The 19,525-nt window shown below is 30.8% G+C and overlaps 1 protein-coding gene across 4 annotated transcripts in view; it reads left to right on the top strand.

The window, feature by feature from the left end:
- The window catches only part of LOC107455526 (cysteine sulfinic acid decarboxylase), a 90,720-nt gene extending 71,195 nt beyond the window's left edge, over window positions 1-19,525 (top strand). For all 4 annotated transcript variants that reach the window (XM_016073119.4, XM_016073121.4, XM_016073118.4 and 1 more), the window contains exons 7-14: window positions 6,239-6,373; window positions 6,453-6,569; window positions 10,352-10,416; window positions 11,633-11,711; window positions 13,613-13,812; window positions 16,277-16,331; window positions 16,511-16,600; window positions 18,293-19,525. In XM_016073119.4, coding sequence (XP_015928605.1) covers window positions 6,239-6,373; window positions 6,453-6,569; window positions 10,352-10,416; window positions 11,633-11,711; window positions 13,613-13,812; window positions 16,277-16,331; window positions 16,511-16,600; window positions 18,293-18,475 — 924 coding nt within the window. In that variant the 3' untranslated portion in view covers window positions 18,476-19,525. The remainder of the gene's footprint in view (window positions 1-6,238; window positions 6,374-6,452; window positions 6,570-10,351; window positions 10,417-11,632; window positions 11,712-13,612; window positions 13,813-16,276; window positions 16,332-16,510; window positions 16,601-18,292) is intronic.

Genomic DNA, 19,525 nt, shown 5'->3' on the forward strand with positions numbered 1-19,525 from the left:
TCGTTAAGGAAACCTAAAATTTATTTTCATCAAGTTTCGAAATTAAATATTGCTAGTTTCTGCTACCTGAGAAAAACTATAATACATTGCTTTTAAAATAACCATCCGTTTAGATTTTTTTATTTATTACAACCAGATCGTCCCATTGGCTGTTAACTGTGACCATCATTGATTGATCTCTGAGTGCATGACAGAAGGAAAATCGCATCGGAGGAGAGAGATTTTCTCTGTAACTGATCTTTGAATTTGATTCTCTGAAGGTGTTTTTTGTCATTTAAAGTTAAACAATTTTGACTCCTCGAAGACTTTGACAGTTTTGATAGCATCACATATAGAACAACTGCGTTGGACTGACCAATGAAATCTCAGACATATAATTAAGACTGGATAGATGGTTGGTTAGGTGATCCGTACCTCCGGTATCACCGGAGGATCTGGTGGTCATGAGTCAAGAAAATGGAGGAGAGGTTGTTACGGACAACAAAGTAGAGGATGATGAGGATTCTTTGCATTTTCCAGTAATTTCACCTGCGATTGCCATACAAAACAAAATTCATTCTGTGATCATGAATTGTAGGATTAGCGCTCGGGATAGAGATATGGTCATGGCACATCTCGCAGACCTGATTGTTTTAACAGCAAGACAGGATACTGAAATAGCTTTAATGAAAGCAAAATTGGATGAATACTCAGAGTTAAATAGAACCTGCTTTGATCCTCTCATAGAGGAAAGCAGTAGACAGAGGGAGCGTAACGAAAAAACTTATGCCGACATTGTGAAGTCAAATGAGAAAAGAGTCTTCGGACAAGACAATCGGAGAAGAGAACATATAATGATCGTTAGACCACTAGTAGATGGGACATTGTCTGAGAAGACAAAATCTGATTTGGTCCACCAGTTAAACCCCGCAAACTTAAAGATAGGCGTCAAGCGAATCAATAACATTAAAAATGGGGGTGTCATCATTGAAACTGAAAACTCAGAAGACCTGGAAAAACTTAAATTTGAAATGGAAAAGGTTAAGTTGGATGAACAATATAGCTTTGGTTCGCCCAAAAAGAAAAGACCATCTATAATTATCTTTGGTGTGGATGAAGAAATAACTGGAGAGCAAATAGAAGAAGCCCTAATTAATCAAAATCAGGGTCTAAATAATGAGGGAATTAATGTAAAATTCCCACTTAAGGGGCGGAGGAATAACAAACACTGGATTGTTGAGCTTGATCCGGACTCATTTAATTGCTTAAAATACCAGGATAAAATAAATATAGGTTGGAAGCGATATAACTTTGAGGAAAATTATAGAATCAAGCAGTGTTTCAGGTGCGCAGCCATGGGACATTTAGCTAAAGAGTGTAACAGACAGGATATCTGTAGAAACTGCTCATCAACAGATCATAGAGTAAATGAATGCCGCAATCGACCACATTGTATAAATTGTGCCAACAATAACAACAAACACAAGTCAAACTTGGATGTGAGCCACTCACCATTCAGCAAAGAGTGCTATCAGTACATAAGAGCCAAAAATTTACAGATCAAGCACACTGACTATGGCCGATGGTATAACAATTAATTGTAAAATAGGGCACTTAAATTTACATCATTCAAAACTGGCTAACATTCAGTTGGACTACGATATTTCTTCCCTGGGACTAAACCTCATTAGTTTAAACGAACCTTACTACAATAAGCAGATGAGGATTAGTGAATTTTCTAACAGCCTTAAGATTTACGCCTCGGAGGATAGACCCAGGGCGGCTATCGTTATGGACAAACATGTTAAAAATGATTCCTCAATTTTGATAACCCGTGATATCTGCGCTGTGACCTTTCGGGCTGGGTCTCAGGACTGTGTTTTTATTTCTATGTACTTGTCGCCAAGTGAGAGCATGGATGGAAACCTCAATGTTCTGAGGTCAATCTTGACTAAGTATTCCAGCTTTAAAATCTTCATTTGCTCAGATGTCAACGCTAAATCAACGGCATGGGGACCCCGGTGTGATGCTAGGGGTGATCAAATCACCGAATTTTTAAGTATGTTTAACCTAACTGTTATTAACGATCCAGCCGCACCACCCACTTATTCTTCTGTTTTGGGCATGAGCTGGATTGATATTATCATAACCAACACTTTTGAACTTGATAATTATAGAGTTTATGAGGGTGAAACAATGTCGGATCACCAGCTAATCATGGCTGACCTGATCATTGAAGATAAGAACATCGAGAGGAGTGAGGATAATAAGAAAACACGTAGAATCAATTATAAACAGCTAAACTGGCTTGATCTGAGATATTGGCTTTATAGGATAACCAAAAAATTCAAAGTAGAGGAAATAGTAAAAACTGAGGAATTGGATGGATTCGTCCAAAATGTGACAAATGATATTGTTGAAGCCTGTAAAAGATCAAGGTTTAAATTAAGGAGACAGGTGTCGAGGCCAGCATCTTGGTGGACAACCAAACTGGAAATACTTAGAAAGAAGCTTAGAGCTCACAGAAGATATTATCAGTCAGCCACAAACCAATCGGAGAGAGATGAACGGATTATGGCATACAGAAGAGTTAGAGCGGATTATAAACGTGAAATTAGAAATGCAAAGAGAGAGGACTTAAAACTTAAATTAAATGGAATTACTCCACTGGACGCCTTCTCAGACCCCTACAAAATGGCCAAGGGCAAAAATATGGGAAGGCAGATTAATATTAACACGGAAAAGCCAGATGGGACAAGCGCAATGGATTTGAAAGAGTCTATTGAAAATATTATTAAACACCACTTCAGAGAAACAATAAATGAGAATATTGCTATGGAGGAGTCGGATATTAGCGATGTTGAATTCACTGAGGCTGAAATTGAGGCTGTCTTAAGAGATCAGGGTGTGGGCAAATCACCGGGATTAGATGGAATCCCAGCAGAGGTGATAAAGGATCTATTCTATGCAAACAAGACCTGGATGACAAACTTAATAAATAGATGCTTGAGATTAGGTGTATTTCCTAAGATATGGAAAGCAGCGAGGGTCACCCTAATTAATAAGCCAAAGATCGATCTAAAGAAACCCGAGGCATATAGGCCAATTTCACTTCTACCAACCTGGGGGAAAGTTCTCGACAAACTACTAACCAGAAGACTTGTCTATCACCTTGAAAGTCAACATATACTGCACGATCAACAATTTGGCTTTAGGGTCGGCAAGGGAACAGAGGAAGCTTTGAAGTTTGTTATCGATTTTATTAATGATGCTAAATCGGAGGGGAAACACACAATTGGGATAACCCTTGATATCAAGAATGCTTTCGGAACAGCTAGATGGGATAGCTTGAAAAAACTATTAAATCAGCTCAATGTCCCCAAAAATTTATTGTCATTGATTTTCGGCTTTTTAGATAACCGTACTGTTACTTATGAGGACGGTGGTAGTTCCATACTTATACAAAAAGATTTTAATATGGGGGTTCCTCAGGGATCCTCACTGGGGCCCATTTTATGGTTGTTGTTGATCAATACTGTCTTTGACGTTTTTAATCATGAATTTTATGCGAATTTTAGTGATTTTAACGAACAAGATTTTAGAATTGTGGCATTTGCAGATGATTTGCTGCTCTTAATTAAGCACACTAGCTTTTACAAGTTTGATCTTATTGGAACACAGATTTTGGAGAAGTTGATTTCGTGGTCTACGGATTATGAACTCAAGTTTAGCCATGAAAAAACTAAAGTGATTTCCTTCCCTAAGAGCGGCAGAAAGATCACACGTCTCCCTTGCATCAAAATGGGATTAAATGGAAACATTAAGAATTATAAAACCGTGAAATATCTAGGTGTCACTTTGGACCCCGGTTTAACCTGGCTTCCGCATCTGGAGGATACAAAAGAGCGTATCACCGTTTTTAACCACAACATGAGTGCCTACGTAAGAAGGACCTGGGGTTTAAAACCCAGAGTCCTGAAACGTATCTACCTCCAGGCCAGTGAGAGAATAATTACTTATGCCGCCAGTGTATGGTTCAACAAGGGGGTCAGGATGAGAGAAAAACTAGCATCAATCCAAAGGATCCCGCTGCTAACAATAACTAGAGCCTATAATACAACTAGCACCGAAGCCCTGCAAATACTTTCGGGAATCAAACCCATTCATTATAAAATAATTGACGAAATTTATTATAAAAGATTAAAATGGGGATGGCATTTAGACGACCTAAATTTGGTTAGCACTAATTTAACACATGCCCAATACCTGGAGTCTCTGCCACCCCTCAAGCACCCAGCTACTTCTCTCGCTGTACCCTGGAGCAAAGGAAAACCGGATAACAATAACATCGAAATCTACACAGATGGATCAAAAATTGATGATAATGGTAGCGAACCAATGCAGAGTAAAGTAGGATACGCAATCGTCGTGAAGCAAAATGGACTTACAATCGATCTAATCTCCAATAGATTAAACGATGAAGCAAGTATTTATCTGGCGGAGCTGGAGGCTATTAAACAAGCTGTTATTTACATCAAAAACAAAAATTACAAAGATGCGAAAATTTATACTGATTCGCTGTCCTCGTTACAAAGTCTAAATGACCCAAGAAATCGAAATAAGATTATTGAAGAGATCAAAGTAAATATAACACCAAGTATTAAACTTTACTGGGTCAAAGCACACATTGGAATTGAAGGTAACGAGGAGGCGGATCAGCATGCCAAAAAGGCCACAGGCTTCAGCCGGGTGGGAACGATGCTCCCAGTGGAAAGAACATTCATTATTAGATACATCAAGCAAGTCACAATGAATAAATGGAAAATTGATTGGAGTGAATCAACAAAGGGCAGGCAGACATATAATTTCTTTAAAGATCCCACACTAACTCGCCTGCAGTCAAACTTCTATTTAAACCAATTCTTAACTGGCCACGGAGTTTTCGGAATATATCAGCAGAAATTCTTCAATAAACGAGCAAATTGTAAATTTTGTGGCAGAGTACAAGACATTGACCACCTCATAAAATTTTGTCCCAAATTCCAGAGGATCCGTGGCAGAAAATGGGATCAATACACTCAACATCAACTTTATGCTGATATTGACTGCAGGGAGAAAATCATCGAAATTCTTAAATATACCCTCGATGATCTGCTTGCCCCTGCGAGCACACCTGACTAATTTTATCTGGTTTTATTTTTAAACGTTCGGCTTTTAGGTTTTCTGGTTTTAAATTTCTGCTTTTAGTATTTTACTCCGGCACTTGCCGTTTCCTTAAACTGGCATCTTCCTTATACATAGGACATTCAAAATGAAATCTTGCTCTTGGTCAAGCTCAGCACCCTCTGTCTTACCTGGTGTCATCTTTGAGTGTTATCACCTCAGTGAAACTTTGGTTTACCTTAGAACATTTTAATCTTAGAGGCACTTAGCCTTGAAAGGGAGACACTTGAACTTTTAGTCGACTATTTTATTTTTTCTATTGGGCTTATTTTAGTCTTTTTATTTTTAATGTGATTTTTCATATTTTACCCTTTGATGTTTTAATTGACCTTACTTTTATATGTTTTTACCTGTATTTTTGACACTTTTATTGTCGGTTGATTTTATCCACTTTGATGTTTTAAGTACTTTTATTCTTTATTCTGTTTTATTTTATTTTACTTTTTCGGTTTTGGGATTTTTCCTATGTGTTTTAATCTTTTTAATTTAGTACTTTTACTTTTCTGTAGTTTGGTAGTGTTTAGTCACGTGCAAACGGGTGAAACCCTTATCCGCAAACTCCTTCGGGGGTAGGTCGGTTACTATTGGTCTTATTACAACCAGTTCAAAAGTGCATGAAGGACCAGTTCATAATAGGCAAGCGTCCCTATCGACGTATAGCGACATCTTTGGGTATGGGTTTCCGTGCAATTAATCCTAATGATGTGTCCTCACTCACCTAAAAGTTTGTCACTACATTTACTTGACCTCCTGTTATAAATAACGCTTTTATAATTGTACACTTCAACAAAAAATAGACTAAAAACACTGTTAAAAAAACTGTAGTTTTGAGCGAGAAATCAATTGCAGATATGAATTCAGCAATTTGAATATATTTTAGACCCGTTAAAAAATTTCATGCAACAGAAAATGAAAACAAAAATAAAAATTGTTTCCCAATGTTTTCAGTTAAAGGAATAAATTTAATTCATTTTTTTGAATTCTGTATTTTTTTGATATAAAACATTTGATTATCTCTCTTTTCTTTTTCAACTAGGCCCATTACTCAGTGAAGAAAGGAGCTTTATTCTTAGGGTTGGGAACAGATAATGTTATTGAAATATCTACTGATTCACAAGGTCGAATGATACCTGAAGAACTTGAAAAAGCTGTATTGAAAACTAAAAGTGAAGTAAGTTTTTTTTTAAAAATGGATGCACGCATAAATAAATTGTTAAAAAAGAATTGAAATTTAAAATTTTTTTTTACAGGGAAAAATTCCATTTTTCGTTTGTGCCACAACTGGAACTACAGTACTTGGAGCTTTTGATCCCTTAAAACCGTTATCTGATGTGTGTAAACGTCATAACTTATGGCTACACGTGGATGTAAGAAATGTTTTAAGCAAATTAATTGCAAATTATATATAGTGTCTTAAAATTATTTCTGCTTTATCTCTGAAGAAATTCAGATGGACATTTTTTTGAAGTATTATAATCATGATTCTGTTAAGAAGGCGCTATATCTCGGGAGAAACTTTTCAATAAAAATTTTATTTCATCTCCTTAGGTAATTTAAAATTTAGAGAGAAATGAATTCATATTAGCCTAGAATGAGCCGTGATGGCCCCCTTCCAATCAGGTGAACCGGGTTCGAATCCCAGCGATGGCTGGTCGAAGCGAATGCGCATCCGACTTGCACCGATCACAGTGCTGACGTGAAATATCCTCAGTGGTAGACGGATCATGGGATGGAGTCCCCTTGCCATCTGGCTAACCGTGGGATTTCTTGTGGTCTTCCTCTCCATTTAATGCAAATGCGGGTTAGTTCCATCAAAAAGTCCTCCACGGAAGCAAATTTCTCCCAATACTTGATCCAGGAGTTCCCTTGTCTTCTGGATTGGGCGCAAAATTACAAGGCTACAGCGTCGGACATTAGTAGTTGTAAACCCCAAAAAATTGGGTCGGCTGTTCAACGACGGTTATTTCCATCGCGAAGCCACATCCTTGGCGGCTTATAATATCGGTGTAACCACACCGTTATTTTTTAGTAAATTAGTAGTGAGTGCAGCATGATTAACGAGTCCAGTTTCGGCATAATATTTTATTTAGAAGCGATGGTGAAAGCATACACATTTTAGCCTCCTCCCGCTGGCGATGGGGGGAGACCCATGTCCCGTCTAAGCTGACGGATTTTAGTTAAGCATGATAAACAACAAAAAGCCACGCAAAAACATTCGGTCCTGCGTTTTATAGGATGATTACAAGTTGTAAAGCGGCCAGTCATTATTGCCTTTTCCTGTATTCTTACGCCTCATCAATTTATTTATTACTCATAGCAAATCGTTTAATCTTTCCTTATATGGAAGTGAAAGATCTTAAAATAACTTCTCTTTTGAAGTATAAATCTAATTATTATTCATTGGCATGTTTTTAGCCTTGAAGTCCCAAAATAGAATTTCTACCCTTATCCTTTACTAAAGATATTTTATGAAAACGAATGAAGTTTTAATGCTTTTATTAATACAAAAGTATTTAATTTTTGTATTACACACACACACACATATATATATATATATATATATATATATATATTTACTAAAAATTCCTTTACTAAATAATTTTCTTTGTTAATCTATACAGTTTTTCCATGTGCAAATCCATTACGGGCAAATCCGTGGATAAAATTGTTTGCTAAAAATTTCTTTATTAATTTATACAATTTTCCATGTGCAAATCCATTTCGGGCAAATCCGTGGCTAAAATTATCTACTTGGGTTTTTCTTTGTTTATTTTTCCATGTGCAAATCCATTTCGGGCAAATCCGTGTCAAAATTATCTATTGAAAGAATTTTTTCTTTGATAATTTAAAGAATTTTTCTATGTACTAATCCATATCGTGCAAATCCGCGGCTAAAATTATCTGCAAAACAGGCAATTTATGTTTCTCTTTTCTATTTTATACTTTTTCTTAAATAAACATCTATCTTCTAAAACTATTTATGATCAATTTTTAAAATTATCCAGTATAATATTACCTTGCGCACATCCATTTCGGGCCCATCCTTGGTAACTAACAAATCAAAACTCAGAATAACAAATCACTTCAACAGTGCAGTAAGAACGACACTTTATAACCCTCTTGTTACACTCAATTTGCGCTTTTGTTTTCATCTTTTGTTTTCATATTTTGTAATCTGGCAATCTTTCTGCGAAAACATTTTTAAATCATTCTTGAAAAATATCCGTCCATGTAAGTTGAACTGATTTTGCTGCTCGCTTTATAGTCTCCCCTTTTTAATGTTTTTTCTTCTTATTTTATTTTATTATCTGTTTTTACATGTTATTTTTACTTATTTGTACTTTTTGTGATCTATTTAATTTGTTGTTATCTTTAAAAAAAAATTTTGAGTGCTCCTCACACTATTGTATTAATTTATTTAGCTTTGGCTTTATTGATACAATATCAGAAAGCACTCTGTTTAGCGGATATAATCGTGTGGGATGAAGAAAAGATTATATCCCCTTTTTTTTTCTTTTTTTTCCGGTTTTTTAATTAACATTTCATGATTTTTTTTTTTTTTTTTTTTTTTTTTTAAATTTTTTAATTATTTATTATTATTTTTAATAAACTGTTGTTTGTTATTTTTTACTTATTATTTCCCCCCCTTTTTCATATGTCTATTATTTTTCTTTGTTTTATTCTTCGTTATGAACTTATATATATATATATATATATATATATATATATATATATATATATATATATATATATATATATATATATATATATATATATATATATATATATATATATATATATATATTATATATATTTTTTTTCTTCAAATGATCAAAATTTAAACCAATTATGGAATGATTGGAAAAAATCTTGCAACTGTCAACTTGCATTTTGATATTTTGAAAACATTTTTTCCTCATATGGAACTTTATAATTTGCTCTAGGTTTACCTGAACTCTATTTTTCTATACTTTAAATTACTTATGCGGGTGAAAGTAAATTTGCCATGAGGGTTTTCTACGACTGTATAGCTTCCTTTTAAATTCACCAAATTTATTATCTTTAGCTAAATACATAGTAGTTTTAAATTTAATTTTAGGACATAAATGTATAATCGTAGAACTTTATTTGTTATTGTCATGAAACTCTCGACAGTTTGCACTTTCACGTAATAATCCGTACTTTCACAAGCGCAAGCTCCTTTGAGGACAAAAAATATTCGTTTGTAATTACGCGGCGAGATCCAATTAATGCAAACTTACGTTATGCTTCGTGAAGGGCAAAATCTCTCTAATTGAGCTCCCTTTTCTTACTACGACAATTTTCCTTTTGGCAGAGAATACAGTGTGCTTAAAATTTAATAAATGTTTGCACATTTTTTATGCAAATGAATAAGAAATACATAAAAGGCTTGAGGCAAGATGAAGATGGACCACATTTTAAAATTTTTCAGTCGAGTGTTTGTTAAGAAAGCTTTAGGAAAAAATACTTTGATTTTCATATAGGCAATAAGAAGTTTATGTATATTCTACTGTAATTTAGTAGCTTATTCCAGAAATTACTATAGTTGATGTCTAGAAACAATACTAAGAAACAGTTTGAAGTGAAAAGTTTTACCTTTGAAAAAGTTTGTTTTTATTTAAAATCAATTATTGGTGCAATATAGTCAACCATTATAAGAAGTTTTGCATTGTTTACATAATTTTGAAAGATTTTATAGTAGAAAAATTACTTGTAAATAAAAAAAGATCACTTATTTGATATATATATATATATAAAGTTTAAAATGTAGAAAAAGCATGGAGAAAATTACAGTACAATAAAAAAAGAGAAAAAGGAAAATAATAATAAAAATAATAAAAGAATCCGGATGGAAAAAAATCCGAAAAAAAAAAAATTATAAAAATCCGTAAAATAAATAATTATCCCGATTTTTCTATTATTATTATTTTTCTTTTTCCCTTTTTTCATTGTTCTGTTATTTTTTCCATGTTTTCTCTACATTATGAGTTCTATTTACTTGCACTTACTGTTTATTAAAACTTATAGTTTTTCTTAATTTTCCTAGTTTTTTTTCTTTTTGTCCTTTTTGTATTTATTTATTATGCTATATATATATACATAGTTAATTTTACATTTATACCTTTAGGGAGCTTGGGGAGGTTCAACTATATATTCTCGAACTCATAAGAAACTAATGGATGGTATTGAGAGGTAAATTATTCTTGCAAATTACTAGCTTTGATATACTTTAATTATTTTTATTTTAAAACCTGACAATTATTTATAAATTCAAAATATCAGAGTCTTGCACGCCATATGCTAGTATATTAAAAAAGAAATTAAAATTTTTCCTGCATTTTATGAAAAATAAGGACACGGAAACAGATCTTGTTGAAATCCCTTTTAATTTTAAAGATAATGCCATCGAAAATAAGTGGCAGGAATTAAGTGGTACTAAATACTATGCTGTTTAGTTTCCACTCTCTCCTGTATCCATTTTTAAACAATCAATGGTATTAAATAAATAATCCTAAGAAACTGAAGCGGTAAGATATAACTTTATTAAAAGCTTCTTTCGCATCAAAAATACACAAATTGGAAATAACAGTCGACACATTTCAATTTATCTAAAATAGGCGCCCAGCAAAGAGAAGAAATTTATCTTTATTTTCCCATTTTTCGTTGGCAACTTCATGTTTTATTTTTCAAATCACTTTTGTTTCTTCTCATTCACGTCTGGCAAGTCAATAAACGGGTGTCTATTTTTTAGCGTTTGAAACAAGTCGACTGTTATTTCTAATTTGCATATTTTTGAAGCGAACAAAGTTTTTAATCATATAATAAATGGTGATGATACGAATTGTTTTAAGGCAATATAATTTTTATGGCAATATAATTTTTATAGCAATATTTGTTTTATGGCAATATGAAAACTTAGAAACTGTTACGGGTGTAAGGTACTACAGGAATCTAGTAAAATGGTTTATTTTTATTATTAGTTGAAAAGTGCCTTATTACCTTAAAATCATATATCCAAAGTTTCAAAAACAAATTGCGAGTTTTTATAAAGATTCACACAGTTCTCTGCATGCGTTCAGAAAACAACAAAACCGTTTTTCTTGAAGCTACATTTTTCAAAACATCAGATCTCATAATCTTAACTAATTGACTTCAAATTTTAAATGTATATTTAAAATTACCGTTTAGTCAGAAGTACGTATTATTACAAAATACGAATTTAGTTACAATTAAAGCATGCCATTTTTTACTTAAACGTACTGGCATGAAGAAAAGCAAGATTTTTCGTAACTTTGATAACGAAGAGAGGAAAAGTGTGAAGAGTTGGAAAATTGCGTAACCTTGAAGCACCTATTTTACTTACAAAATGTATAGTTGTTTACTAATCCACAAATTTGTCACATTTCAGGGTAGATTCCATAACCATCGATTTACATAAGATGAGTGGTGTACCATTTCAGTGCACAGTATTTCTTACTCGCCATAAGGTATTAATATCTTCGTTATTTTTCCTTCATAAAAAAAACAAAATCCACAGTATTCAGTGCACTGTATTTCTTACTCGCCATAAAGTACTAATATCTTCTTTAATTTTCCTTCACAAAAAAAAACAAAATGCACAGTATTTCTTACACGCCATAATGTATTATTATCTCTTTTTTTTCCTTCATAAGCACCCAAAATTATGATACCTAAATTTATAACGATATGCGTATTACAGTCGATTATATAGTTTACGAAATCCTATTTCATGGATTCATACGTTTTCACGGGATTTTTTATCAATCCTGAACAGAAAGCATACAGAAACAACAGAGAAATTTAACAAGTATTTGAAATACCTTTCATGTAAGTTGCTTATTTTATTTCAGCCAAGTGCTCAAGCTTTATAGAAAACGAAAAATATTCTATAGTAACTGCAACCTGGAGAACATGCGAGGAGTTGTAAAATGGACTGAAAGAAAAAAAAAGAGAAAAATTATTCCACAGATCTGTAAAATGCGATTTTTATATATATATATTATCTAATTTTTCTATTTTTTTATGAATAAATTTTTACTTTTTATAAAAATTAATGCCCCTTAGCAATTAATGTTTTTTACGCTTGTTTGAAAATGGTAAATTATTAAATAATTATTGCCAGTTACTCCTTTGTTTGTAGGTATTGCATGCTATACAGCTTTGTAATTTCGCTTAAAACTTACTTTTATATTTAATCCTTTAATTCTTCACTAAAAAAAAATCCACTGAATCATCTTTTTTTACAAAAAAAAAACTTGTTCAGGAAATTAAATTCCTTAAATAGATATTCTTTCTCTAACTTCCAAGTAAATTTAAAAAAATTTTCAAACTTGCAACATCTTTTAATTTTAAATTTGAGAATTTTTTTTATTTAATTACATTTGATTTATTTATTTTTATAATTCGCCTAATAATGGATCTATCTCGGAGCTGAATGACGACTGTTTTTTCAATACGCTCTTTAATAAAAATTTTATCAGTCAAATCACTGGTGTTTTCTATGATCACGCAACGATCTTTTTGAAAAAAAATTTTAAAATTAAGGAAATACCTTTTTATGGCTTATTTATACTTCAAAAGGAGAAAATAAAACTTGAATGAATTCATGACGACTTTACTGAAAAATATTGTTTTTGCGAAACTTTTCATTTTTCTTCAATGATGTTTTCAGTAAACACAATTTCTTCTTCATACAATTTTAAAGAATTTCGAAAGGTCATAATTCATATCCTAATATCCTCAATATCATAATATCATAAATATCATAAAATAAATATAATTAGTTTAACATGAGTTTTTAATTAACTTCACAAGTTTTCTAAAAAAAATTATCATCCATCCATATTAATCATCACATTGTCTTACATAAAAAATGTTGCGTAAAAAATTCGTGCTCTTACAAGGATTTCAAAATAACAAGAAGATTGTGGTTACCACGCCACATACATATATTTATTCAATTATATAAATGAATCATTTTTAAAAGAATTAAAAAAAACTTTACGAAGGATAAATAATCTGAAACGTTTCATGTTATGTTTTTTGCTTTAAAAGCTTAAAAAAATTGTAGGAGTAGTAGCACTTTTCATTGCAATGCATTATAGATTATGATATATAATTTTATTTTCTCCGAGTATTTCCTCCAAGTATTTCCTCCGATAAATATTATCCACAATACTCAAAATGTCTATATTTTTCTTCTTAAGAATGTAAATATTATTCCATATTATCTGCAATTTTTTTCAATAACTTATTATTTTTAAACTTAGAGTTTCTTTTTTAACATTAACCGGTATGTATACTTTTGCTGTACTGTAATGAGTTAAATGTTTTAATTATTTCTCATATAACTTTTTTTTGCATTAAGGGTATCCTCTACAAATGTAACGCACTACACGCGGAATACTTATTTCAACCTGATGCTTACTACGACACACACTACGATTTAGGAGATGAGAGTATACAATGCTCACGAAAAGTCGATTGCTTAAAGTTGTGGATTGTTTGGAAAGCTAGGGGTGGTTTGGGTTTAGAAAAGCAAGTTGATACAGCATTTACTATGGCTAAGTAAGTATGACAACAAAAATTATTGATTATTTTTTTCTATAAATTTGTATAATTCTAATAAAAAAAAGCTAAATTATATAAATATTCCAAAATATTTCTAAACATACCATAACTGGTCAAATAACCGCTTAAGAACATTTGCATCGAAAATGCGCTTATTATCTTATCGTTTTTGCACATTTGATTTCATGACTTTTTCTAACAATTATATACCGCAGGATTTCGCAGTTTTTGAACTTTGACATGCAAAAAAACTATGCTAATTCAAACTTCAGCAAAATTTATCGATATTATATTCAGAACTGAACTCAGACGAGTGAATTTGATCAATATTGGCATTATTTGTATGTAATATTTACGAATAATAAGTCAAAACATACCTTGCACAAAGTAGCCCCCAAGTGGGGCTATTTTGCGCAGCGATAGGAATTCAGCTTAATAATCATGTTTTTAGTAAAATATTGATATAAAATTGTTAAAAAAGTAAATTGTTGCCATTTTTAAAGACAAAAACTTCAAGATATGTAAGATATTAGTTTGAAAATAATTTTCAGCGTTAAAAAACCATTTTTTTTGAAGAATTTTTTCTTAAAAAGAATGTTTATTTCAATACATTTGAGTTTAAACAAAAGGAAACCATATACATTTTTAAACATTGAAATGGATGAAATTTTAAAAATAATAATTATAACATATTTATTAACATTTATAATATTGTTAAATTTGAACATAACATCCTTGAATGAACATGACAGAACTTGCTCTTCAGTTTCTGTCACAATCACCTGATGTCCTATAAAATATATTTTATAACGCTATATTATATAACGCTAACATGATATAATTGTTTATTAATATATAAATAAAAAATTTGCACTTACGACAATTGTTTTATCAACGTCGTTGCATTTCACAGCTAAAGTTTCCACGCACACTTTTCGACATCCGACGTCCTCGGAAAGTTGTTGACACTAGATGAACGAAACACACTCTGAGATTGTTTTAAAATTCGAAAAATGTTTGTAGTAATAGAAGAGACTTCTATCTTCAAATTCCACGCATTTTTAACGTGAAATAAACATAATACTGAATAGCAGCACTTGAAAAATGTCAAATTCGAATTTGCACACAAAGAAGCACACGAAGAAGCACACAAAGAAGCATTCGAATTCGCACAAAGTATGAAGAATGACGGTACCTAAAATTTTAGATTGGTATTTTTGCGTGAGAGAAAGTGACGAAAACTAAATGATTTGGTTAGTATTTTATTTTGATAGCTTTACTTCATTTCTAACTAACTGTTAGTTTTTGCCCAGAAAAATGTTGAAACAATCAAGACAGCACAAGTTCTTAGAAGAAATAATATTAATTATACGAATAATTATAAGAATTATCTTTCTTATATATTCTTATAATTATAAGAATAATTATAAGTATTATGGAAATAATAATAATAAGAAGAAATATGCTTGTTGAAAATGTACAAAGGAAACACCCTGTAGATGTAAAAAATGCGTTGAAGCAATGAATTAAAAATTCTTATTCTTTGTGTTTGTGAAACATAAAAATTGGCAATATACAATTTTGTTTAATTATAATAAGGTTTTTATAGTTTATTTCCTTCCTAACATCCACATTTCACGCATTCAATCAAGAAACAAAGTCCGGTCATTTGACCGGCTATGGTAGAAATAGGTATAGATTAAGTGTTGGTATGTTTAGTGTTAAAGTTGAAATTAATATGTAAGAAATAATCAAACTCTCATATTAACGATAAAAATTGTTATCTGATTAGAAGATAAATTTCAGCAACGATTGGTATTAACGTGGAGTCACACTCATAAAATTCTTAAATGTTTTTATACGTGTGATATTCGTTTTGACAACATTTATCACTAAGATTTCCTATCACATAATCAAAAAATCGGAATTTCACTGTAATTTAATTTTTATTTAGCATTGATTTCTTTGTAATAACTGCATTATAATATTAACAACTCATCCTTGAAACTTATAAAATAGTATTTAAATGAATGAAAAAAATTTTCTTTGTAAATGACTCAAGAAAAAGAATAATTTCTATATATCTTTTTTTAGATTATATTTTTCATTATTTCTAAAACTTTCATAGCACCATTTAGCGTAGAAATAATACTAGTATTTTGAAAATAAGAACTTAAATTTTATGTAACAGATAGCTAAGTAATCAGAATCTCTGTGAAAATGTCTCATCAATGAAATTATCAAATTTTAATTGCAGATTAAAAAGCCATTTAAGAGTTTTTCAGCGAGTCATATGAATGTTAAAATTCTTAAAGTGGAACTTTAAAAATCAGACAATATAATTAAAAATTATACAAGTTTAATCATTTTTTTAAAGAAGATAAAAAGAAGTTAGTGTTTCATTTCAACTTTATATGATTTGGTATGCAATGTTGTTAGTATTATTTATTTATTTTTACAGATACTTAGATAAGAAAGTAAGGCAAACTGAAGGTTTCATTCCAGTTCTTGATAAGGTAAAGCATACTTTCATTTTTAACTTTGAAAAGAAAATGTGAAAAATTTACATTTAGTCGTTTTTTAACAACTAAATGAAAATTTTTCTCATTTCACAAACAAAAAATATTTTTCCTCTATTGAAATTTTTAGTTTATTCATATGTTTAGCAAATTTTATCTATACTTATTTTTTGTAGTTTGAGTGCACGAATATCTGCTTTTGGTATGTGCCTCCTAGTCTTCGAGGTAAAGAAAAGGAACCAGATTTCTGGGAAAAGATTGCAAAGGTATATGAAAGTATTAAAATTTCAAAATGTTGAGATAACATGGAACAAATTACAGAATAATGAAAAAAGAGAAGAAGAAAATTATTTTTAAAAAAAATTTGAAAAAAGGGTATAATCTCTTCATCAGCTAACACGATTATATCCGCAAAAAGGAGTGCTTTCTAATATTATATCAATATATTCAAAGCAAAATATATCAATACAATGGTGTGAGGAACAGTCAAAAATTTTTTGAAACAAAATAGAATAGAACACATTAAATAATAAACATAACGCAAAAAACAGGAAAAAAAATGTAAAGAAAAAAACTGAACAAAACATAAAACGAAATCTATAAAGCGAGTAGCATATTCAAATGAACTTACGTAAACGGGAAAATTTTCAAAAATGATTTTAAATATTTTCATAATAAGATTGCCAGATTACAAAATATGAAAACAGAAGCGCTAATTGAGTTAAAAGCGTAAATATAGGGATTTTGTTTAATAGCGAGTTCTTATACTGCAGTACTGAATCGCGTTTGATTTGTTAGTTACCAAGAATGGGCCCAAAAATAGATGTGCACAAGGTAATATTATACTAGATAATTTAAAGAAGTTTACAATTAATATGGTCCATATTTAATTATAAAATTTTAATGATTTTAGAAAATTAACTTTTATTTAGGAAATCTATCTATCTATATATACCGTATTCGCTCCACATTTTCTGGACTTGTGCTGGGTCGTCCGGCTCTACTTTTATGCAATACTGATCCAGTGCTCATGAAGCTTGTGTGCCATGCACGGATGGAGGGTCTGGATGGTGGGTCTCTTTGGAAATTTGTCCTGAAGTTCCGTTGAACCTGTGTATCTGATTTCGTCTCTATGAACCATGAGATGCATTGAGCTTTCTGTTGTGGTGTCCACATCCTCACTTATAACTTTTCAGTCTATTGAAAAAAAACTTTATTAGTTGCAGTAATACATGCAAAAGACAGAATAAAAATATCTTGTTTATGTTCGAAGTTATGAATTTTTGAAGTAGTAAAGATAATTTTGGAACACCCTGTATATATATATATATATATATATATATATATATATATATATTATTCATTCAGATAGAGATATACATTGATATGTATATACATACATATATATATATATACATATATGTAATATAAACTTTTCATTACATATATAACAAGTTAGTATACTTCAAACGAAAATCTAAAGGTAAGTAAAATTTTAGGACGGGAATTTTGTATTAGGAATTTTGTATTTCTTACTAAGTGTGGAGTAATAAGAACTTTAATTTTGAAAACCAAATTTTGGTAAACCGTTACCATACAAATGGAAAAATTACCAAACGAATGGTTTAAATACCTTATATTTTAGTTTTATTAACCAGAATTATATATATTTTTAAGCAGAAGTGTCATTATCATACAGAGCGGTAGTTTTACTAAATACGTTTTCTCCGTGCAATGTTCAGATGTTTATCTTAGGTGATAAATCAGACATTCAACTTAGGTTAGAAAATAAAGTACTGGTAACTCATGAATCGAGTGTTCAATTTAAATGACAAAATAAAATAATGACAGCTCATGAATCGAGAGTTCAACTTTGGTGACAGTATAAAATATTAATGTGTCAAAGTTTATCTTTCAACATCTGTCAAATCTTTTTATAATTCAAATATTTTTTCCAGGTTGCCCCAATTATTAAAGGAAGAGCTGTGAAGGAAGGAACTATGATTATAAGCTACCAACCATTAAAATCCAAAAATTGGGTCAATTTCTTTCGAGTAATTGTTCATTGCATTCCAACTTTGTGTGAGAAGTATATGGACGACATTATCACGCTCATTCAAAAATATGGAGCAGATCTTTAAAATAAAGAACAAAAATTTTTCTTTCCCAAGTTTCACAAATTTATAGATGTCAAATTTTTAGAGGTAATGTTGTTAAATGTTTGTCGTTAAGGTTGTGTAACTTTAGTGATTCAAGTGGTGCTGAGACCGGTGATGATGTATTGAGGACAGTACGTACACATGGCATTTGGTAAAAGACCTAAAGTTTAAGTTATTTTTAAGTTGTAAGATTTTAAGTACATTAGCTAAACGTTACATGTTTGTCAGTTTTGAATTATAAGTCAAAGATTATAGATAAGTGTTTTAGCTGAACTATGTAAAGTTTCGATAAATTGTGTTGTTTTCAATGCAATATTCCTTATTGAACCTTTATTTGTTTTTATTCTCAAGAAAAACTACATTTGTTTTAATAATTTAATTACATTATGTCTCTCAGAACTGTGCTAGATGAACAAAATCAATTACTTTGTTATAAAAATCATGTAAATATATTTTATGTGATACAATTTGACATTGTTATGATATAAATTTTTGTTACGTTTATGTATTTATAAGTGGATTGAGAACAAAGTGTGCCAAAGGAAAAATCAAATATAATTGTTTCTTAGATTAGTAAATCCTTCTAAATGTAAATTAAACGTTTATACTGTATAGGATTGTAGATTTTGTAAAAAGAAATGAATTCACAAATCCAGTTCTTCCATTGTGAATATTTTAAAACTTAGCTTTCGCCGTTTCCTTAGAATAGCTTATTGCCCAGATGTGTATTGTTAACAATGTAGTTTCGTCTGCTATAGTTTTATCGATTGCATTTGGAGAAAGAAAATTTGTAGGTGAAAATAAAATGCAAGAGTTAAAATATTATTCAAATTCTAAAGTGTTTTATAGTGTAACATCTAAAACGTGAAAATAAAATTGAACAATGTATTGAAATTTAAACTGTTTTTAATGTTTCTCCTTGTAACATTAGTCAACAAATTTGAAGATCGCTAAATTAGCGAAAACATTTGCACGGCACGCTATTTTTCATTTGTAACAAAATTCCTCAATTTTTTTTCAAATCAAAAAATT

Source organism: Parasteatoda tepidariorum, chromosome 12, assembly GCF_982258835.1.
Source record: "Parasteatoda tepidariorum strain Cologne lab strain chromosome 12, Ptep-v5.0, whole genome shotgun sequence".
Classification (NCBI taxonomy): domain Eukaryota; kingdom Metazoa; phylum Arthropoda; class Arachnida; order Araneae; family Theridiidae; genus Parasteatoda; species Parasteatoda tepidariorum.